We start from the raw sequence: 23,898 nt of genomic DNA on the forward strand, positions 1-23,898 counted from the left end.
ATCGTCCGTGTAGCGTGGCAGTTCCTGGGATCAGTGGGGAGGTTCACTTGGTTAGCTTCTGCTGACACCTACTGCCTGAGCTGAATACAGCAAAGTAACACAAGAGAAGGTTTTGACACCGTCCCACATGATTCATGGTATGGAGCTTTGGATCCAGACTACCAGTATTGTACTTAAAAAGATAAATACCATCCATAGTTTTATGGAAATAAGAGTAATACAGATCAGAAATGGCACAGTTCCCAGGAGCAATTTGGGGGGTTTTGTTGCTGTTTTTTCTTGTAAAATTAGTGAAGGACAAGAGTTAATTCAGTCATTTTATGTATTTTCCATGATAGAAGCTAATGAGTTAATGGCTAGAAGTAATTACTTCTCAAAGGCAAAAAAGATGTAACTTTTTTCTTAAAAAATAGATGATACATCTTTATGGGTTTACATCAGATTCAAGAAAAAGCTTCTCCTCAAAGCAATTCCTGCCCAGTAGTAGGGACTTGTTTCTTTGTTTTTGCAAATCTCCTTTTCACTTATTTCAATACCTAGAAATCACATCCAGGACAAGGAAGTGTGATAGAAGATCCCACTTACTGGAAGGTTGTTAGGTTTAGTGAACTGCAATGAATTCATTATTAATTCATACAAGAGCTGTAGTTTAAACTTTTGGAGGTGCATAAAGGACTAAGAACCTTCTGAGGTATCAGAAAACTAGAAACTGTTAGAACATCTGCCTACTGTTGGTAAGGGTGTTTGTGCATTTTGGAAGATGGGACATTATGCTGAGTTGCTACAGGACAGGACAACAAACCAGTTTGAAGGGTTCATCTAGTTTATATTTGAACTGTAATAACATCTAGGTTAAAACCCTCAGGAGAAAATCTAAGGAGAGTGGATTTGTTTGCTTTTCTTTTTTTCAGCCTGTTGACCCACTCCCACCATTTCATATTTGTGTACCAGGTTCTCTCCTATATCTTCAGGTCTGAAAAATACAGGCTTTCAGCCTGTCAAATACTTCCAAATTTAAGCATAGTCACAAGCCAGGCATCACTGCTCTGTGTTCTTTGTAAGCATTCATTGTCTTTGCCACCCATTTACATCCTTGATTTGGGGATTCTTCTGTACTGGAAATGGCTGTTCATTCTTCTCTACTAAACTGGGTATTTGCAGAGAGAATTTCACTAAGGACCAGACAGTAAATCGGGATGCTTAAATACACATGAATGTCATACAGATTTAAGTAAACCTTTAACAGCTGTTGAGATCAATGCCTGTGCATATGCTGTGAACATATAAATCAATACAGCAGTGAGTGCGTTAGTTGCTCGACCTATTTTATTTTGCGGCATTTGTCTTTTAGTAATGGGACTGTACCATTCCTTCAATTTGTATTTGACAGAGCACTATGGAAAGCAGATAAATATTCACAGTAATTGCCATTGAGACTTCCATGTAATCAGATTACAGATCTAAGCTAATAACACTTACATTCCCCTCTTTTTTAATGGTCTACTGCCTAAAGATTGATTTTCTATTGACAGTTGCTGGTCACTGACAGTCCTGATGAATCCATTCTGTTTGCCAGTTGTGCTGGCATCAACTCTCAAAGAGATAATCAGAATAAAAAATGCGGGGCCTTAATTTTGCAGAGGAGTTTGCCTGTGAAATCAATTTAATTTGCTTGCAAGATGGGGCCTCAGAACCAGATTTTGAGCCAAGAAATAAAAGGAAAGCATAGGTAAAAACCCCCCAAAACAATGTACTCATTGAGCAGCTTGTCTTGGATGTTGAGATTGTCCCTGCACAGGAGTCAGCTGTAGAGCTGTTCTTACTGGACAAGGCTGTACCTGAACAAACATTGGGAACATTCGCTTCACAGCAGCAAAGCCTTTAAGGACGTTATTTGGATAGTTGTAATTAGTATTAGAACCTCTGCCCAGTACTTCCCTTTTCATGTTGTTTTCCTAACATGCTTATGTTTTGCTAACACACATACCACATCTTGAGCAGCCCAAATTTGGTCTCGCCTGTAGAAATGACAGCGATGTTAACAAAGTGCATCTGTAAGTGGTACGAAATGCAGAACCTGTTGCAATGGCAGCAGCTCAAGCTCTGACTCTGTGAAAGCACTGAAGGAAAACAGTTTTTCGTTTTGGAGATCACTGGAAGGCATTAGAAGAGGGATATAGAAGTTATTCAGTTGGACATATCCAGGACAAGAGTTACCAGTCCAGGTCCTTAGACTAAGCCAGATGCTGTTTTCTAACCACCGCCGACTAACTATTAATTAACCCACAGGTTTATGAAAGCCAAACTGAAGTATCTCAGTGGTGATTCCTGTCCTTCCAGAACACTGTGCTGGGCTGCACACTGGCTCTGAGGACAAGGACGCAAGGAGGCCTGTGACCAACACCCCTCCGGCATACCGCAGTAAGTGTGCTGGTTAGTGCCCAGGCTTTTAATAACGCCTGCTCAAGGGCAGGGCAACAAAATATAGGCAGTTCAGTGGCAGTTTGGAAATAAGTGCAGAATTGGTTTAACAAGAGCAATAAACACGAGAGTCCATGCTGCATGGAACTCGAAGCTGCTCTATGCGGTGAAGCACATACTGTTGTTGACTCCGTGTAGATAGCTGGTACTACTAATAGTACTTATGATATCATAAGTGTTTTTTAGACACTAGGGTGTCATACCTAAATAGAAAAAGTTGCATTCATTGTGGGTTGTGATGATATTGCCATCTTCCCTTTAGCTCACACTTGTGTTTTCTCTCTGCTTTCTCAAGTGTAAGGCTGAAATGTCAAGCGCTTTTAGGGCCAGGTCAGGCAAAACTGCTTGTCTTGCAGGTTAGGCAGGATCAGCTCTGCCAGGGATTCAATGAAGACAGCACCAGACTTTTAGCTGTCCTTTCTCCACAATGCATGGTATGGAGAGCACGCTGAGTTGTAGCTGAAGGCTGATAATAATTTTCACTTCTTGACAAAACAGAGCATCTGCTAGTTTATCATGATCTGGTCTTTGGCATGCTGCACAAGCCTTTTGTTTCTGTTTAGCTGGAAACTTCTGTCGTTTCTCTTCCAAAGAAACAAGTGCCTCACAGAAATAATTGCTTTCATCTGGGAATGACCCATTTCCTGAGGGTGAACGACAACGAAGAGAGGGAATAGCAAAGGCTGAAGATCAAATTTAAAATTTCAGATCTTGCATCCTGGGCCTGAAATAAAAGCCTGGTACTTTGCCTGGCAGTGCTCGGTTCTTGTCAACAAAGTAGCTTGGGTTCAGGTATCTCCTGCTGCTAACAATTAATCACTCTTCTGACCCATTATAAATAGATTTAACTTTGTCATCAGCCTGATCTTCAAGTATGCGGTAGATTTGAAAGTAATCCCACTTTCCTGACCGTCCTGCTGTTGTTCGCATTGCCTGTGAAAATAGTGTGGTTATTGCCATGATCTCTGGCAGGACTCATCCCTGTATTTCTGCAGGGTATCTGCTAATGAGGAGACATCATATTTCTTGAATTTTCCTTTAAGGCTGCTTAAAGGTTCAGTGACTTGCATGACCTGTATTCAGTGATACAACACAGCATTTCCTTATCCTGTTTGCCAGGTACAGTGTATAAAGCTTGTAAATAAATGTGCATTTAATTTGCATAAATTATTAGCTTGCCAGAGAATTGTGATTTTTATCAAAGATTCTGGAATGAAACTTCGTTGTTGCAGAAATTGCTTGGGCAATCAATCATGGTGATAAGTCTGCATATAGCTGGAATACTTACAAATTCATCAAAATACTTACATTCATCAAAACTGTTCATGTTAATGAGGGTCAAGTCACCATAAAAGATAGGGTCCACTACTGAATATCATTTATCAGTGAAATTAATGTAGGGAATAGGAAGGAGAAATGCTTTTGAATTTACGGTCATAGTTTATCAAGTACTTTCATAAAAACATCAGTCTAGAAGTAAACAAAACATCAAAATTTCCATCGGCTTTGACAGTAAAAGCTAATTATTTCACCATGGTGTTACCTATTATTTGCTACAAAGTACTATTAAACAATGACAGAAGTGTCCATTTCCCACATGTGAAGAAATGGATCGGTCCAGAGGCCAGAGATGTTACAAAAAAATCCTTTGACATTCCTTCAAAACGCCGGCCGGGTTAGGACAGGATTGTCACCATCTGATGCCCTGAATGGTGCCCATTCTCAATAGCTGCCACACAGTTTCACAGAGGACAGAGGCTTCCCTATTTGCATTTTTACTGTGTCCCCACTACTTATGAAGGGAAGACTAAGGAATGAATGGGCATAGACTGCTGATTTATCCCCAAGTACAAGGCACATTGGCAGGATTATGGAGCTGGTGATGCTGCTACCTGTCATACACATAAAAAAGAATTAGTGGCAGGCAAGAATGAAAATCTGTCTTATAATTTTCACCTTTTTCCTCTTCAAACCTGTCCCAGATTTTAAAAGATCAGATAAAAAGATTATGTTGTGGAATACATACATTTACACACACATATATATTTCCTATGCTTGCCAAATTACTGTAACCGAGTGGGAATGAGCATGCACAGCTCTGCTGCTGTCTCTGGAAGGACTCAGTCTGTCACAGGGCCAGGCCTGGAGCCATTTTTTTCCTTAAGCCTGCGATAAAGCACACAAACAGAATTTTTCTGTATGTATTAATCACCTGAATCTTTATAATTGAAATGTCAGCTGCATAAATTACTTTTCATGGATTAATGAAAATGAAACATGCTTCTTGTATTGGGAAGCACAAGCACAATATGTTCTCTAGAATTTTTATTCTAATTCTAAATCATTTGGGTGATGATAGAATAGGTAAGGCCTCGGGCAGTAAACACCAGGTGTTTGTTTGATGGAACCGGGATGATGGATGAGGGAGAAAGCGGTCATTTTTGCCCTTGTATTTGTAGGATTGGGTCACTGTGGTACTTGGCAATACCCAGTGAGGCGCTACCTTGTTCTCCAGAAGTTCAGCTTCCGTTTTCCTTTATTAAAGGATAAATCTCTACCTAGAATGGCTTCTAGAGAACTTAAAAGAACCTCACATGCTGACAGTAACCATCCTTGAGCTCTCTGCATGAATATGCTGCCAGCCTACTGTAATTAGGTTGGAAGTTGTGAACATTATTCCCTTTCATTTTTGTGAAGTATCATTTCAGATGGCCACTGGAGATAATGTAAGCGCCAGCTTCATTCCCTCATTATCTCCTTATGTAGCACCAGCAGGAGGGGTCACTTCTGTTAACAACTTGCTCTCATGTCTTCTCGTGTCTTGTTTCGGTGCTATCAGCAGCCAGCAGCTGGGGAACACCTCCCTTTAGATAGCTTACCTCCTGGAGAAGCAGCCTGGCGTAGCTGCTCGGGAAACGAAACCTCATGAGGGTATACAGAGCTCCGGAGAGCCCGGGGAGTTCAAAGGGCAAGCACAGCCACACCACCACCGCCAGCTCCATGTCGGCCAGGCCCGGCTACGGTGACTCACCCAGGCGTACGTTCGGGGCCAGAGCCCCCGTGCCCATGTCTGCAGGGAATTGCTGCCTGGGAGGACGCGCTGCTTTGCCCTCGCCGTGCTGTTTGAAAACCCCCCCGTGCCCAGGAAGCCCTCGGGGCTCACCCTCAGGCGCTCAGACCCTCCCTGGGCAGCAGCGGTGAGGCGCAGGCTGGGGCCCGGCCGCCGCGCCCCTTTCTGTCAGACCCTCGTCGGCTGCAACCTGTTGGAGCTCGGCCAGGCAGCCGAGATGTGAGGAGACGTGGGCCAAAGCCGGGGGACAAGGCCTGGTGACGGCACCGAGCCCCTCGGCTTCAGCCGGCGCATGCAGCCTCCTCTCCCGGCTGCCCGCCTGGTGACAGGGGAGGGACCCTTGCTTCGGTGTTCGTGCTGGGGGGGGTGAGCGGGGGTGGGGGGACGGGACGGGGACGGACACAACACACAGAAGAGGAATATATATGTGGGGTTGTCACCTTTAACGCGGCAGCCGGCCTTTCCCCCACACCCTCCGACAGGAAGCGCAACAAGCGCTTCCAAAGCGCCCTAAGTGTGTCCCTCTCGGCTCCCCTCTTCCGCGGCCCACCCAGGAGAAGACTACACTTCCCGGAAACCCCGCGGGTCGGTGCAGCCGGCCTGGCTCGCCCCGCCCCCGCCCTCCCTCTGCCGCTTGGCATCACCGTGCCTGTAGTCTTCGCGCCCTTCCCGCTCCCTTCCCCGCGACAGGTCTTCCCGGCGGAGAAGACTACCGTTCCCGAGCGCCCCTGCGGCGCCGCGCCTGCGTCGTTAGCGTGAAAGTGCGAGAGGCCTTTGCGTTGAGGGCAACGGCTAAGGCAGTGAGGAGGCTGTAAGCGGCGGCGCCGGCTTCCGTGTTTGCCGGGGGTGGGAGGGGGCAGGCGGAGGTGGGGGCGAGGAGCGGCGGCGGCGGCGGCAGGGCGCTCGGTGGATGGGCGGTTGGCGGACGGCACCGGTAGCGGTATTTGTCAGGCGCCGGTCGTTAGCCGGGGCGCAGGGGATGAGCCTGTGAGGGCGGAGGAGCGCGGGTGGGGGTGAAGCCCGGCCAGAGCAGAGCGATGTCCCAGCCTCAGCAGCAGCAACAGCCGCCGCCGCCGCCACCGCCGTCTCCTCAGCAGCAGCCGCAGCCGCCGCCTCCGGCCGCTTCCACGAAGCGGGACCGGCGCATCTTCTCGGGCACCTGCCCCGACCCCAAATGCCAGGCTCGGCTCTTCTTCCCGGCCCACGGGCCGCAGAGCAGCGGCAGCATCGAGTGCACGGACTGCGGGCAGCGCCACGAGCAGCGGCAGCTGCTGGCCGTGGAGGAGGTGACGGACCCCGACCTGGTGCTGCACAACCTGCTGCGAAACGCCCTGCTGGGCGTCAGCGGTACCGGCCCGCCCCGCAGGAACACCGAGCTCGTCAAAGTCATGGGCCTCTCCAACTACCACTGCAAGCTCCTGGCCCCCATCCTGGCCCGCTATGGTATGGATAAGCAAACTGGCAAAGCCAAGCTCCTCACAGAAATGAACCAGGGAGACATCTTCGACTGCTCCCTCTTGGGTGACCGCGCCTTCCTCATTGAGCCGGAGCACGTCGAAACCATTGGTTACGGAAAGGACCGCTCTGGCAGCCTCATCTACCTGCACGACACCCTGGAAGACATCAAGAAAGCCAACAACAGCCAGGAGTGCCTCATTCCTGTCCACGTGGATGGAGATGGCCACTGCCTTGTCCATGCGGTCTCGCGGGCGCTCGTTGGCAGGGAACTGTTCTGGCATGCTCTGCGAGAGAATCTAAAGAAGCATTTTGAGGAGAATCTGAGTCACTACAAGGCACTTTTCCATGACTTTATTGATGCAGCTGAGTGGGAGGACATTATCAACGAATGTGACCCTTTGTTTGTTCCTCCCGAAGGTGTACCAATGGGCCTTAGGAATATTCACATCTTTGGTCTAGCTAACGTGCTTCACCGGCCTATCATCCTGTTAGACTCATTAAGTGGAATGCGAAGCTCTGGCGATTATTCGGCGACTTTCCTCCCTGGTCTGGTACCCCTAGAAAAATGCATGGGAAAAGATGGCATGTTGAACAAGCCAATCTGCATTGCATGGAGTAGCTCAGGACGTAACCATTATATTCCTCTAGTTGGAATAAAAGGTGCTGCTTTACCTAAACTGCCGAGGAAGCTACTTCCTAAAGCCTGGGGAGTTCCTCAAGACCTCATCAAAAAGTACATCAAGTTAGAGGAGGATGGTGGTTGTGTTATTGGAGGAGACAGAAGTTTGCAAGATAAGTACTTGATGAGGCTCGTTGCTGCAATGGAGGAGGTTTTCATGAGTAAACATGGTATCCATCCCAGTCTTGTAGCTGATGTACATCAATATTTCTACAGAAGGACTGGTGTAATCGGAGTCCAGCCTGAAGAAGTCACTGCAGCTGCCAAAAAAGCAGTGATGGACAACCGCCTTCACAGGTGCCTCATCTGTGGGGCCCTTTTAGAGCATCACGTTCCTCCAAAGTGGCTGAGCCCTGGGGGAAAACTCTATAACCTGGCAAAAAGTACCCATGGCCAACTAAGGCCTGACAAAAATTACAGTTTTCCCCTGAACAGTTTGGTGTGTTCTTACAACCCCGCAAAGGACGTGCTGGTACCAGACTATAGCCTGAGTAGTTTGACTGCTTGTAACTGGTGTCATGGTACCTTAGTGCGTCGTGTCAGAGAAGATGGATCTGTTTTGTATTTGGATGGAGACAGAACTAATACTAGGTCTACAGGTGGCAAATGTGGCTGTGGATTCAAGCACTACTGGGAAGGTAAAGAATATGATAATCTCCCTGAAGCTTTTCCTATTACTCTGGAGTGGGGTGGAAGAGTGGTGAGAGAGACAGTCTACTGGTTCCAGTATGAAAGTGACTCATCTCTGAACAGCAATGTGTATGATGTTGCCATGAAACTTGTTACCAAGCACTTCCCCGGTGAGTTTGGTAGTGAGATTCTTGTTCAGAAAGTTGTCAACACAATATTGCATCAAACTGCCATAAAGAACCCTGATGATTATACCCCTGTAAATATTGATGGTGCTCATGCCCAAAGAGCTAATGATGTGCAGCAAGGAGAAGAGTTAGAGTCACAACTTCCAACCAAAATTATTTTGACTGGACAGAAGACAAAAACTTTGCACAAGGAGGAGTTGAACATGAGCAAAGCTGAAAGAACTATTCAGCAGAACATTGCAGACCAGGCTTCTGTAATGCAAAAACGGAAAAGTGAGAAATTGAAACAAGAGCATAAAGGCCAACCTAGGACTGCTTCTCCTGGGGCTGTTCGTGAGGGGCCATCGTCTGCACCTGCTACGCCAACAAAACCGCCGTATTCTCCAATATCTGTAAAAGAAAAGAAAATTCGAATAACCACAAATGACGGGAGGCAGTCAATGCTTACCCTAAAGTGCACTACCACCTTCATGGAACTACAGGAAAGCATAGCGAGAGAATTTAATATTCCTCCATATTTGCAATGTATTCGCTATGGCTTTCCTCCTAAAGAGCTTCTGCCTCCCAAAGAAGGCATGGAAAACGAGCCTGTTCCTTTGCAGCACGGTGACAGAATTGCGATAGAAATCCTGAAAGGTAAGGAGGAAGGCAGGCAGTCTGCTTCAGCACACTTGGCCCATGCCGTGAAGCATGAAGACGTTGCTGTGACTAGTAAAATCTCATCAAAGGAACTGCAAGAGCAAGTCGATAAGGAGATGTATTCTCTCTGTCTTCTGGCAACACTAATGGGTAAGGCTGACTTCAAGTTATACTTTAAAATTGTGTTTTTAAATGGAAAATAACATTTTACAAACTGTAGTTACATTTTTTTTTTCTTTTCTGTAACCATGGAGGTTAGTTCCCTTATTCCTCTATTAGAAGAACATTTAACATGCCGTCAGCTATGTGTTGTGACTTTTTAAAATGTGTATACAAGATACTTATTCTTTCTTTGCTATGAAGTCCTCCTCTAAAAATTGCTGTTTAGAAGTTGTTGCATTTCCTCTGCTGTCTGTCTCTCTGTTTGTTTTTCCTGTCTGTCATTAGGCACACATCTGATGTGTATGTGTGTGAGCTACATGCTCTCTTTTTCCTACATCTCCCTGAGGTTTCAGGAAGTAAATTCAGAGTGGAGGTGAGAAGGGGATGGTGAATGTCTGCTCACTGGAAGTCTGAGGACCAAATTCTCACCTTTGTAGTAGGATGAAGTCCTGGCATTTCTCCCACAGGAAGTTGTGTTGGTTTAAGCAAATCAACACATTGTCTCCTTAGCTAATCTGCTAATTTTAAGTGAAGATCTGTCCTTTTTAAAGGGCTATGAAAAGTAGTATTTCAGAATGTGAGCAGAGGAGAAACAAAGAATCTAAACCCAGATTTGAATCCTGAAAGTGGACATAGGGTTGCAAAGCTATGCTTATAAATGGTGAGTCATGTAAATCTGACTAACTGTTAATAATTCAAGATGAAAGGACGTTTCTCAGGTGCCCGTGGTTTTTATTTTCATTTTTGGACTCAGGAGACTTGGACCTTTGTGTAGTTTCTTCATCAGGTTTCACAGTTCTTGCTGCTTCCTGGTAGGAAGTAGAACAGTAATTATCATGCATTTAGTTCTGTGAACCAGTTGAATAGTAATGTTTACAGGGTTTTTTTGTGGGAGCCTTCTCTTTTGCTGGAGGGATTTGGTGTGGCTAAAGCATGTGATGAAACGAAACAATTACATAATCACAGAGTGGTATGTCAGAAGTTCATCAAGCAGAACTTTGATTCTTTTCCAAGCCTGATTGTTTACTCCCATGTCTCTTGCAAGATAGTGTGCTGAATCACTAGCCACCTCATCACACTGACACTTATACTGCAGTTCCAAAGTGCAGGAAAAGGTTAGATTTAAAAGCTGTCTTAATTTTGAGATGCAGCTTAAAAGAGTGCTTTTCTGTTTTCAGGAAATACTACTGAAAGTGTAGTTATTGGCTTACAAAAAACTGATGTGCTTTTAAAGCATCTCAGTTGCTTCAGCATTAAGGTGTGTAATTTTTCTACAGGTACATCCATAAACTGTGAGGTGATCTTGTATTCAGGAATCAATTTTTGTCCTTGACTCGCACTGCTCTTAGATTCTGCTTTCGAAGCACAGGTTAGAATAGAATATGCCTCATCCTTCTCTGGCTGCATCCATTTTGCATTACTAAGAGAAGTAAAAGTGGCAGCAAATGATAAACCAACCAGTTATAACAACTTATGCAGCTACTAAATGAGATACTATTTTTATATAATCACTTTTTTCCTCAGGGCTTCATTTTCCTTAAAGATACTGGTGGAAAAAACCTAGATAGTTGACTATTTACAGTTGTGATTTTTCAATGGGGAAACAAACTCTAAGAAACTTCCTAAGTCCTTACACTTCTTAGGAGTGTTGGGGTGGCAGTTCCTCAAGGTGGTATATCCAACATTTTTGGGACGAGAAGCCTCAATGTTTCTCAATGACGTTTCTGTACCACTGAAAACCAGTGCTGCAAAGTTCTGAGGGTCAGCTTATCCTGTGTGCTTTTGCCGTAACTTTGTTCTGCTAAAAACATTCATCTAATGCAGTCAGATTAGAACGTGTAGAAGGGAGATGCTGTTGAAATAGCTTGTTGGGCCAGACACAATTTTCTTTTTTTTTTTTTTTTTCCCCCCAATGCCCATAGTGAAAGCGTGCCTTCAAACATCTATAACTATTCATTCTGGATACTTAAAAGCTTGTCTTTTGTACAGGGTCTCCTGTAGGTGGACTTGATGCTTCTTTCATATTTTAGTTACTATAATTTTTCTGGTCTCAGCTAGTTAACTTATTAATGTTTTAGATCATGTTCTTTATTTTTTCTGCACATAATTTAAAAATAAGCCCTAGTAAATTAGATACTGTAATTTCTGGACCACTTAACATATTATGCATGATTTTTTTCTAAAGATTTTTTCCTCATTTTTTGTTTGGCTCAAAATACAGAATTCTACAGGAAAATTACTAAAGAAATTGTAATTTTACATTAATGTAGTTAAAACATTATATTTTTAAACAGATCTAATTACACCCATGCAGAAGCACTCTGGATACATGCAAGCCAAATATGAATCTATTTTGATCTTTTTGGTTTGCATTGATGAATTCGTCAGTGCACAAGAAATCAAAATAGACAGGTTTTAAATTAAATGTATTAATTGATACCAGGATTTGCTTGAAATTAAACAGCTTGGTTTTAAGCCAGCTGTAGTTCCCTGTAACCTGTGTTGAGGTTACTGAGCTTTCAATTTGTTTTGCACTTCCATGTGTCCTCTCTGCTGTATGAAGTGATGGTCTTGGGCTTCCACTGGCATAGGTTAGTCTGCCCTGCTCTTTTTCAGCAGTGTCTGAGGCATGCCTGTGGATGGGATAGTCTTCATTTGTTGCTATACTGTAATGTTATGGGGCTGAGGTCTGGCCTGAGGGAACGCGTACTGGAGTGGGAACAGCGCGGAGAACATCATCTCTTTGATAAATGTAGTGTCTTGAAGGAGTTCTTAATATAACTAAATGATCACCCAAATTAACTTGTGACCTATCAACGTGTTACTGCTGTGGTAAACAAAACCAAAACAAACAGTAAAACCCAACTAGCAACAAAAATGTGCAAACCTCAAACATAGTTTAGTTGAGTCACACACACTAGTTCCTCTGATCTGGGAAAGTCCAGTTGTAATTGTGGGTTTTTTTGGTGTTCCCATCTGAGATCTCTTTATCAAAACAGCATCTTTAGTTTGTGTGTGTTTCAGTGGGGGATGCTTTTGTTTTGTGAGCCCTGCTCTCCGTACTTTTTTGCATGTAGTCCTTGTTAGTGTTGCATAAAAGGCTATCTAAACAGTGCTGCTTCTCTTGTGCAAGGCTTAAAAACTCATGCCTGGAGCAAATAGGGAGTCTTTCCTTGGAGAATGCTACTAATGTGTAAAACTGGGCTTCTTCTAAAAGCCTGGTGGTTGCCTTGTGGAAGGGAATGGACTGCTAGATGCCGTAGTATAGGAGTCCTTAGTATGGAGCCAGCCCCTGTGTGGCTGCTGGCTGTGGCCACCCCAGGCTTTGACTGCATTCTGTCACTTACCAGTGTAGTGGTTGTTTTGATTCCTGTGGGCAGTATTTAAGCCACCAGGAAGACTTCAGCTTGCTGCTGCTTGGGGGAAAATGAAGAGCCACAGCAGTGATGCTGTGGAGCCATTGTGTATAGGGATGTGTATTTCAAAATGTAAATGATAATAGGGATGAAGGGTAGCAGGGAACACCTTTTGAAATAGGGAGAATGTGAGAGGGAATGTTATCACAGTAATCATCCTCCTTCTATGCAGCTGTTTGAAGAAGAGGGAGAGTGGTGGCAATAATGGGGAGGAAAAGAGAATGCTCCTTTTATTTTTTATTTTTTTTAATGGGTCAGTGAGAGCTCAACAGGAGCTGTAACTTTATTGGCAAGTCAGTAGGGAGGAGTTATCAGAATAAAGTCAAAAGACAAAACCTCCTTCTTCAGTAGATCATGGAAAATAAGACAGACAAGTAGTTGGTTTTACTTGGATGTTCTTGCTAGGAAGTGAAGGCCGAATCTGTGAGCTTGATGTGCAAATGAATGCAGTGAACCAGACCATACATGGTTCGAGGGAATGCATTTAAAATGAATCAGATTACGTAGGTCTCCTCTCTTTAAAATGCCTAGAGACAAAACACGATCATGTACTGTACCTTTTATAGAGAATGAGGACTGGAATAACACCTGAAGTGGAGAGGTGAGTGACAGGATCCTTCTGGTGGGGGGACAGACGAGCAGGGGGAGCATACGGAGTCCTGTGCCTGTTGGGGAAGGGAAACAGAGAGTGATTTGAAGGGTTTCAAAGCATAATGTAGCACATAATGCCGCTGTCACGAGGGTGAAACTTTCTCATCTGAGGCGGGTGGGATAAGAGAGTAGCCACAGTTAGCTTGTGGGATATGCAGTAAAGAAACGCAAGGAGGGATTTAGATGTGCACTATATTCAGTATGTGGAAGCTACTAAAAATAATGTTTTACTTTTATTTTGCTCTTAACAGCAAGCAAAAAAATACTGGTGGGTAATATTTTACAGCCTCACGCATTCCAACTATCTCTATTCCAAGTAGTAAGTGCATCCAGTTAACTTTAGTTGATGATTTACATTTTCCAATTTTAATAGAAAATTGAGACACATGATTATTGAGATTTTGATGCCTAAAGGGTGCAATTTCTATTTAAAGTATATTAGTATGTTCCCTGAATGTTTAATATAAAGCATTTTTTTCTGAAAATGTATATGTGCAGTAGTTGTTTCTGCATCAGAATGGAATTTCTCAGTACTTTTTGTCTGTACTACTTTGACAGCTACATCACACATCACTTCTCTGAAGCAGGTAAGTGAATAGCAAAATGAGGAAATGGGTGTAGGTAAAAATGCAGATCTGAACTGATTTAGCAGCTGCTGTTAGGTCACTGATTTTTCTGTCATTGTAACCCAATTTTTCTGTTCTTTATATTCCTTTCCTTACATAGTCTAGAGTTTGGGTTTTTTCCTCTGTGGCATTTAAAGTTGTCACATTTCAATGCCATTTTTGGCATCTTTGAAAAATGCCAGTTACACAGGACTGCTGGGGTTTCACAGTTGGTATTTTGTTTCTAACTTTCAAGAAAAGCAAGGTACGGACACAGCTTCTACGCAGCTGCCTGTGTGGAAGTTTCTGTCTTAGCTACTGTATAAAGTCTGCTGTATGGCAGCTCTGAAATTGAGATCTGATTTTTGAGAAGGTGTAGGGATGTAGAATTGAGGTTTTAATGTGCACGGGTATGTGCTTGAATTTTGGAAGTGTGTTAGTAATTTCCTAGTTTTATGTGGAAAGTATGGGTAGGAGGGGAATGGAGACTCATGTGTAGGGCCTGGCAAAGAACCAGGAGCTGCAGCTTGGATTAAATGAAATATGGGAACCTTTGTACTAGAAGATGTAGGAGATTTGACTGCAGACTGTGGTATGTTTTCCTTAATGGCCTGGGCTTCTGTTCTGTAAATTTGCAATAAAAATTCAAATTCTTAATTGCATAGAAGAGAGTGAGGATTTAGCTTTTAATTCAAGGAGTTACATTTTCAGCCATTGTCTATAATGTTAAAATACGACTGCTTAATTCTAATGATTGTATTTGATTTTTACAGAAGATGTTTGGTCTTACGCAAAGGGGCTTCCTCAATTGTTTCAGCAAGGTGGAGTATTCTACAGCATAATGAAGAAAACCACAGGTATTTTGGTTTTGTTTTTATCCTTTCCTTCTTCTGTTTTCAAATCTTTAAAATTGTAAATCGGTGTTGAGTCACTTGTAAGCATAAGTACATTTTTATTGCCATGGTACGTTTTCATTTTCATAATATTGTAGGACTCCTTATGCTCCCTCAGAGAGCCTATGACTAGGGAATCTAAGACTAGTTCATTCAATTTAAATCTCTTTTTTTCTGAAATTTTCTCTGTGACCATAGATCTCCATTGAAACTTCCTGAGTTGTACAAACAACTTCAATAAGTCAACTTATTTTTATTTTTTTCCCTCGGAAAGGTCAAACGATGAGAAGATCATAGGACCTATTCCTGTTATACTGTAAAACACACACTGGATAAGCAGTTCATCATTCTAGTGTGCTTCTTAGTAGACATTTTATACAGGGCTACTGCATATTTTACATTTAAATTGTTGGTTAAATTTGTCTTTCATATTCCTAAGATTGCTGTTCAAAAGCAAAGCTATCCATCCCCTTCTTGCGTTGATAAATGTCGCAACTTGGACTATGTGCAGAATAACCGAGCAAGCAGTTAGAGTATATTTGATTTTGGATGGCTTTACAAACTCTGCCTACGAAGGATATCATCTGTTTCTTTAGAGAAGAAAGTACTATTCAATTATTTTCTCTCGTTTAAAGTTTATTTTCTTATCGAAGTCTTTGCATTCATAGTTAAGCTCTTGAGGTTTCATCTATACGTAATAATTCCTTTGCTGCTTTCTTACTGTTTGATTTCTTCTTAGGAAGCTTTATCAACCTTTAAGTTAATCTTGTTTATTTCTGGAAACAGATATTTTGCCACATAATTAGATTAGAAGTTAGAAAGAAATTCTTTACTGTTAGCATGGTGAGGTACTGGAACAGGTTGCCCAAAGAGGCTGTGGATGCCCCATCCCTGGAAGTGTTCAAGGCCAGGTTGGATGAGGCTTTGGGCAACGTGGTCTAGTTGAGGGTGTCCCTGCCCATGGCAGGGGGGGGGTTGGAACTAGATGGTCTTTGAGGTCCCTTCCAACCCAAACCATTCTATGATTCTATGAATTTCTGTTCTGTTTCCAGTAATTAAAACATGTGGTATACTCAATGCCCATAGCCTGGGTAATAGAATTTGCATGCAACTGTCTTACAGTAGATCTGTTTCCTTTTAGTTTTCTTTCTTTTACTACGCTTGTACAGCAAAGACTGCTGTATTGTTTGTGGCAAGTTGGCTTAAAGAGTGCCCGATGCAAAGGACATTTTGGACTGATTAATGACTAGCTAGAGTTGAGAACCTGAAATGAATCCAAGGGATTTTAACCCAGCGGGTCATTAACTCACAGAAAATGCCTGAACTAAAGTCAATTTTACCAGTAAGAACTAAGATTGTGGGAGATGATATTCTGTATTTGAACATTATTGCATTTCTGTGTGTGCAGGTATTTTACGCTACCTTGGTGGGTAGAATTACTATTTCAGTATTAACATACTTGTGTGATTTTAACATTTTATGAACTACTGAATTTCCACATTAAACAATTACAGTGTGCAACAGTCTAACTATTTTTTTTTAACGAAAATATTACAAATAGGTAGGGAGCTTCTTTAAGGGAGTGTAATAATGCAGCTATTATACTGGACATTTGGAACAAAGCTTTCTATCAAGTGTAGGTAGTGTTAATCAATTGAAATTTGATTTGGTAGATCTTGTTTAAGATCTTGTTTTGAGATTTCAGGATTGTAATTTCAGACGCAGTTTTGGTCTATCATAGCAGCTGTTACAGCGCTCTCTTTTGCAAATGAAGGTTGAGCTGGTAAATTCTGTGGTTAAAATATTCTCTTCAGACTAAGACGGATAAGTGTTTGGGGTTAAATTTTGTTTTCTGTGTGTGTTATGGCTGCTTGATTATTGGTTCCCATGGATATGTAAAGAAAGGAGCTAGGTGTCTGAAGTTCTCGAAATAAAATCTCATCTGTAGATTCTGTGCAACAGCAAAAGTGTCTGAATCAGCAGCTGTGGAGGATGAGTGAGATTGATCAGTTGGTTCATCAGTATAAACACAGCTTAAGAATGTTTCAGATCTTTTGAATGACATTTTTCATTGATGCCCAGAACACTTGTTTTGACTGCGTTGTATTTGATAACACAGAAATTGGATTTGCTTGTTGTGTTTCTTCCCTTCTGCATAATTTCTGTTGTTTTCTTCAAGAATTCTAAGAGAATATGAGGAAAAATCCCATTAATTTACCCATTCCTGGCACTTTAAAAGTGGGTTTTTTTATTGTAGCTCTCCTTGCATAGCTGGTAGAACTGAAGAGAGTTGTAGCCAAGTTTTCATCTGCAGATAGCTTTTAACTCACAGAGAGCCATTGCCATGAATAAGTGATACCTTACTGCTTTTACCACAACCTGTGTGAGACCAAGTAGAAAGAGTTATTTTGTATTTTATGATGATAAACTGGAAAACCAAATGTTGCCCATTTTTGACACAGAGCAGCTTCAGAACTTAAATTTGTCTAGTGAGCTCTCAATTTTAGCAGATCGGTCAAATCGTAAGTGGGACAATGAAACAACCAACAGATCAAAAATATTATGCCTCAGGCTTTTTTTGTAAAGGTTAACAGTTAGAATCTCCAGGACTACTAAACATAGTGAGCTTGAAACACTTGTGTTTATCTAGCAACACTTCCTCTATGAGAAGATGACAAATAGCAAATTTTAAATTCCTCAGGCTTTACAGCAGTGGTACACCCTGAAATGCTACTATTCTAACTAGTATGGAAGTGGTCTTAAATAGTGCTTCTCCAGATAGGCAGTGATTTGAAATGTGCTCTTTGGCACTTTTCTGGGTTTTGTTTGGTTTGGTTGCTTGGTTTTGTGTGGTTTTGTGGCGGGGGGTGGGGTGGTGTTAGTGATGGGGCTTGGCTTGCTTTGTGTTACTGCAAACATATACTAGTTCTATAACTTCTGTTGTATTAGAACTTCAAGTCCCAGCAAGGTGGTTATTTTATCTAGTAATACTACGGTCCTGTTTCTTCATTAGAATCACCATAGATGGCAGCAGCATCTTAGGGGTATACTGTGATTGCTATCATATGGCATAAAAGCCTAAATTGTTTTTCTTACACAGTAGTAAGTTTCAGTGTGTTTGTTTTCGCATGCTTGATGCAATAGTTTTAAATACAATAGTTACTGTGTATTCGGAGCGCGCCTTAAAATATGTTAGCACTTTGAATAACTTTTTCTATCTTTATAGGTTTGGCTGATGGCAAGCACTGTACTTTTCCACATCTGCCTGGTAAAAACTTTGTGTACAATGCAGCAGAAGACAGATTAGAGCTGTGTGTGGATGCTGCCGGGCACTTTCCTATTGGTCCTGACGTTGAAGAGTTGGTTAAAGAGGCCTTAAGTCAAGTGCGAGCGGAAGCTGCTTCGAGAAGCAGGGAAGCAAGTCCTTCACACGGAATGCTGAAGCTGGGTAGTGGTGGAGTAGTGAAAAAGAAATCTGAACAACTACATAACATAACTGCGTTTCAAGGAAAGGGCCATTCCCTAGGAACTGCATCTAGTAGTCAAGAACATGATCAAAAAGCCAGGGAAACACCACTTTTAAGAAAGCATAGCACAGAAACGGACTTCAGTCCTTCTGCTAAAATTGAGCCTTCTGTATTCACAGCTGCTTCTGGTAACAGTGAGCTTATCCGAATCGCTCCAGGAGTTGTGACAATGAGAGACAGCAGGCAGCTTGACCCCACTTTGATTGAGGCACAGAGAAAAAAGTTGCAGGAAATGGTCTCTTCTATTCAGGCTTCAATGGATAGACATTTGCGGGATCAGAATACAGAGCAGTCAGCATCAGTTGATCTATCTCAAAGAAAAGTAGAGGCAGTGAGTTCAACTTCAGCTGATAAACCTGGGAGCTTTCAGGCTGGCTTACCCGAATCCTTTTCTGCAGCAGGTGGTACTGAACACTTGAATACTGAAGCAACTGATGGTAACATGGTGAATTCTGTGGGAACAACATTCCCTGCGAGGTCTAAAGCACAAAAGGGAAATTCTGTTGAGGAGCTTGAGGAGATGGATAGTCAAGATGCAGGAATCACTAATGCAACTGAGCCAATGGATCACTCTTGATAGGTTAAAATCTAATAGGAGTAGAAGAAATTACTGTTCAAATGTAATGTTTATTGGCTGGGCCACACAAAGTGATTAGTTATTAAATCTTGTATGTATGTCAAAGATTATATCATCTTATTCAGTGCATGATAAGTGTGTGATTGGCAATAGCTTTCAGTATTACCATACTGCTGCCCAGGCTGGCTCTGTTACCTGTAAATTAGTTATTAGGAAATGCACTGAGATGAATATCTGCTGTAAATGTGGGTTCTTGAAAATTCTTTGTAATTTTTAATTCCTTAAGTCTTAAAATTTAAGCCCACGCAAGGTTCTTACCATTAAGGTTATTGAAAAGGCTAGAACAGCCAAAACTAGAAATGTGACAAAGTTAATCCTGTCCCAGGTACTTAATTCCACTAAAAATACACTATCAACATGAATTATACATAAATTTCAAAAAGCAGCTGAAACTAAACTTCTGCTAAATTTGATAATGCAGCATATACAGTACTTTAATTACATTGTGCTGGCACTTCCTCCGATTTAAAAGCTTTTTCATTCATACAGCTGTATACGCTTGTCAGAAATCTTGGAATACGTGTAACTTTAGTAAAATCTAATTTCTGCATATTGTCAGTTTAAGCAATTTAGAAAAAAGGCTACTTAGTGTACGATGAAGGTAATGTGGTGTGGTTACGTGTGGCTGGCTGAGCCAACACAACCATTTTGGTGCTCTGTTAGTAAGTGATAGCATGTTTTTATTTCCTTCCAAATACCGAGCTGATCAGATGTTGTGCAACTTTTAATACAACTACAGGAGAGAAGTTGGCAATTGCAAGAAACAACAAACGTTCAATGGCAAATCCATTTCTTTTAAAAGACTTTGATTACTAGCATTGGTTAGTAATGGTGAAAATTAAATAACAGCTGTCCTTTTCAGAGCAAATTAAAAATTTATGGGAAGGAAATGACTCTTTAACATACATTATCCTAAAGTGTTCAGTGATAATTGAGCTTTTGGACGCTCACTGCTTACTCCATGGAAACAAGGAATACATGCTGTTTCAGTGTCTATAAAGACTACCCACCTCTATTAGCCTCATTTCAGTTTGTGATGCAGATTTCCCTGCATCAGCACTAATATAGCTGGTATCCACTTAAGTAGCATGTTCATCAGACCTGCAGTGCTAGTTTTTAAGAAGCAGCCGTTGTGCTTGCTCCCTAAGGATGGAACGCATACCTGATACTGCACTTTGCTTCCTATCTTCATAGTCATATTTAAGTGCACTATTGTTGCTTCCTCTAATGGTAAAATAACATTGAATGGATAAAAGATGTTAATACAGCTTCAAAGGAATTAAGAGCATTTAAATATTGAAGTCTGTGTTTGTGCACGTGTGGGTTTTTACCAGTTCACAAATGTTGTTTGTATTGTATATGTTTGTATTCAGAAAAGTCTCCTCACTTTTTACATTTCTAATCACTTAAACAGTTCTAAGCATTAGTATGATAAAATGTCCCATGAGGGAGGATTTATTTTTGTATGTAAAAATTAACTGAAGCAAGTCACTTAAAGAATAGCCCCCATTTTGTCAAAGTAAATTAAACGTAGAGGGAATAAATATTTTATGATTTAGTACACTACTTATAGGTAAAAAAAAAAAAGAATCACCTTTTCACAAATGAATGAAAAAAATTTAAGATCTCAAGTTGCTAACCTGTAAGTTGGCAGTTTGGAAGCTTTGAATGTATGAAGTAATTTGGCTCACCAGAACTGACCTTGCTGATGCACTGATTAACTGGCAGGGCTTATTCAATGAGAAACAGGATGCACATGCAGCAGCTGGAAGCCTGCCATGACTTCTGAAAACATTTAGTCTCCCATGAATCAGTCTAGCTGTCTGAAGGCTGCTTCGCTATAGAAAATGTTGAGTAGAGGCTTGTGCTTTGTCACAGTGCGAGGTTTAGAAAAAGTATAGCAGTGGCATGTTCCTAGGAAGGAGTTTAGGTCAGGCTAAAGGGTAAGAATCTCCTGGATCTTCTGCATTTTAGACAAAGTAACTATCACTTTGATATTTTTAACTTTTTCTTTAGTAAAAGAAGTCTTCCTCAGCTGAAAAAAAAATACGGGCAAGGTATATGAGAGATTTTTAAGTTTGAAATGAATTGGAATATTTATTGTACCTCATCCTTATTTCAAGGGAAGATGCTTACTTCTTTCATGCCTTTCTGGTAAGTTTGGGTGCCTCTTACTGTGTAAAGAGGAAGGCTTGGTTTAATTTTGACACACTTCCCATTTCAGCAGTGATTTGACATTTTCCTTCTTGTCTAAATAGCCACAGATAATAGCTCGGGTTGACTCACCCGTAGTGTCATCTCAGGTCCAATCAAGTCGTGTAGATCAGAGCTCTCTAGTTCCTAAACCAAAATGGTCTCAAAAAGGAATGGTAGCATGGTGTCAAAATCAGTAGATGCGCTGATGTGAATTCGTCTGATGTGAAGCAGGATTGTGCATATTTCTTTGCAGTGTTCTTATTTCACGTAGCTTTCTCATGCATTTAAATATCAGTGTTTTTGAGAAAGATGGCTTTTACTACTCTCAAGTGAAGCTAAACTTCATCTACATGCTGGTGAGATGTGTAACTGTACAGGAGAAGTGAAATAAAGAACACTGAAGTGTAAGTTTGAATAGATGTTTCATTTGATTGCTAGCAGTGGGTGCAAATGTCATTTGAGGCAAATCTGTGTGCCCGTCTTGGGAGCGCCCATGTGCTCATTAGATGTCCCTGTTAAGGGTCAGGAAAATGGTGGTGGGGTACAAGGGCAGGGAAGACATTGACTTGTTGTGGATGTGAAGCCATGGCAATAGGACTTCTCAAATGGTGTGAAGAGTGTCCTTTTCTCAAAAAAAATTCCCAACTTCTTGGTACTGAATTGCCTGCAGACAGAGGCTGTGGTTCTAAATTCTTTTTGAGTACCTGCCTTGATTACTTTCTTGTCTAGGGGCCAACCACCTTCTACACAGTGTCTCATCGCAAAGAAGACTTAAGTTGTTTGAAAACCGTAAACTTTACTATGGCTTAGTATGTGTAACCTAAATGAAAGATGATTACTGAAAATACAGGCCCAGTACAAAAAGAAAAAAGAGAATGAACTAGATTGCTTATGAGCATAAGGGAAACCTCAGTCAGTTTTCCAGGCAAATGTAAGATTTTTGCTATTCAAATGGCTGGCTGCTTAGTAAGGTTGACTTTTAGATACGGCTGTTTCTCTGAGTTGTTTGCATTTCAGTGAGGGAGAATAAATAGCAGCTTTTCAAATGAAATCCTATAAATACATTTGGGATGTCTTCACTGTTACTGTCACAGAGCAGCAATGCATATTGCTGGTTTTGTGAATCCCACATAGTTTACTAGTCTTCTCATAGATACAAAATGTGAACAGGATGTTGCCTCCAACAGAATGCTCTAGCAGCAGTGTCACGGAGGCTCAGTGCCACAAGGCTGTATGCTAACAACCCTGTACAACAGGCATACTTGCAAGACCAAAATGCTTAATTTACAATCTTTCAAAAAATTGAACCTATTGTCACTGTCACAAGGTTAGCAGAGTTGCTTGCTACTTTTTCAATGTGCTGAAAATGTGAGGTAGTAAGATTCATAGTAGGCTTACAGCTGGGAGAGCGATGCTCCATCTGAAACGTATGAAAAATGAATGACATAAGAAGATGCCACTGTTATCCCTGCATTTGTTTGGCTCCCATTTTCAAAGAGCAGAATCTACATGCTTTTGTAAAGTACTAATAATATGAAGTTGATCCTTCTGTTAAAAAAAACAACCACCACCACGACCAGTAAGTGGTTTCTTTGTTTTGCTTGTAGGTATCAGTTTAGCTTCTTAAAATTGAAGAAGTTGCTTAAGACCTTTAGAATGCAGGATTCCCTCTGAGCCCTTACGCCTGCGGTTGAGCAATAAAAAGATTGAAACAAGAGTGGTATTTTCAGAATTACTTTACGTTTAATGAGGATTATTGACAAGAAAAGAATGAGTGCACTTTTAGGAGGGAATGCTATTTAAAATGTATAAATAAGAATTAAAATAGTGTATATATTTAGAAAACAAATCTTTTTAAACAGTAAGTGCTTTACATGTTGAATTAAAAATAAATTAGCATAGAAACTATACCATCTTCACAGTACTGGCTGTTATCCAGCACAGTTTGGTTTGTTTTATTTGTGATTGCTGTACTAATTATATTTGATTTTTTTATCTGTAATGTAACAATAGTGTATTATAACAGTATATAGTGTACTATACTACACTTCACTGTACAGTATTTGGAATTTTCTTTGATTGCTATATTAAAACTGTAAGTTAAAACATCTGCATTGGTTTTATAAGGTACAACTTTTATCGAGCCTTTCACATATTAGCCTGTTTAACACTGATTTGGCTACAGAATAAAAGACTTGTGATTATATTAGCTTCCGCATTCTACATATAAATTGCATTATACTTGCATACATGAACACTAGTACAGAAGTTGAAAAACTGGTACAAATCTTAGAAGAGTAAATTCTGCTGTCAGCCATTTTGCTTTAGTTATGTTTCTATTTAAAAGAAACTTTTTTTGAAAGAAAAACTCTTTATGGAAAAGTTGGGGGTTTTTTTGACCTCATACCTGTTATGAATATTTCATTAAACACACAGGACCTTGGAATTTGAGAGATTTTTAAAACAGGTTTGTATATATTTGAGACCAAAATCTGAGATCTCAATCTTTTTTCAAACTTGTCACCAAGAAGGTGTAGAAAACGGCTGACAAAGTCATATGTGACATTTAAGATATCTGGCAGTCTGTAGTTTGAAACATTGGTCAAAATGTATCTCAAAGCAAAATTTTAATGTATGCATGTAATATGCAAGTATGAATAATATCA

The 23,898-nt window shown here is 41.2% G+C and overlaps 1 protein-coding gene across 1 annotated transcript; it reads left to right on the forward strand.

The window, feature by feature from the left end:
* Positions 1-6,419: 6,419 nt before the first annotated feature.
* Positions 6,420-23,346, forward strand: VCPIP1 (valosin containing protein interacting protein 1). Its single transcript, XM_075743957.1, has 3 exons — positions 6,420-9,296; positions 14,751-14,836; positions 18,099-23,346. The coding sequence occupies exons 1-3, from the start codon at positions 6,589-6,591 to the stop codon at positions 18,974-18,976; spliced, it is 3,672 nt and encodes a 1,223-aa protein (XP_075600072.1). The 5' UTR covers positions 6,420-6,588; the 3' UTR covers positions 18,977-23,346.
* Positions 23,347-23,898: the final 552 nt, after the last annotated feature.

The sequence above is a fragment of the Balearica regulorum genome, chromosome 2 (assembly GCF_011004875.1).
Source record: "Balearica regulorum gibbericeps isolate bBalReg1 chromosome 2, bBalReg1.pri, whole genome shotgun sequence".
Lineage (NCBI taxonomy): Eukaryota > Metazoa > Chordata > Aves > Gruiformes > Gruidae > Balearica > Balearica regulorum.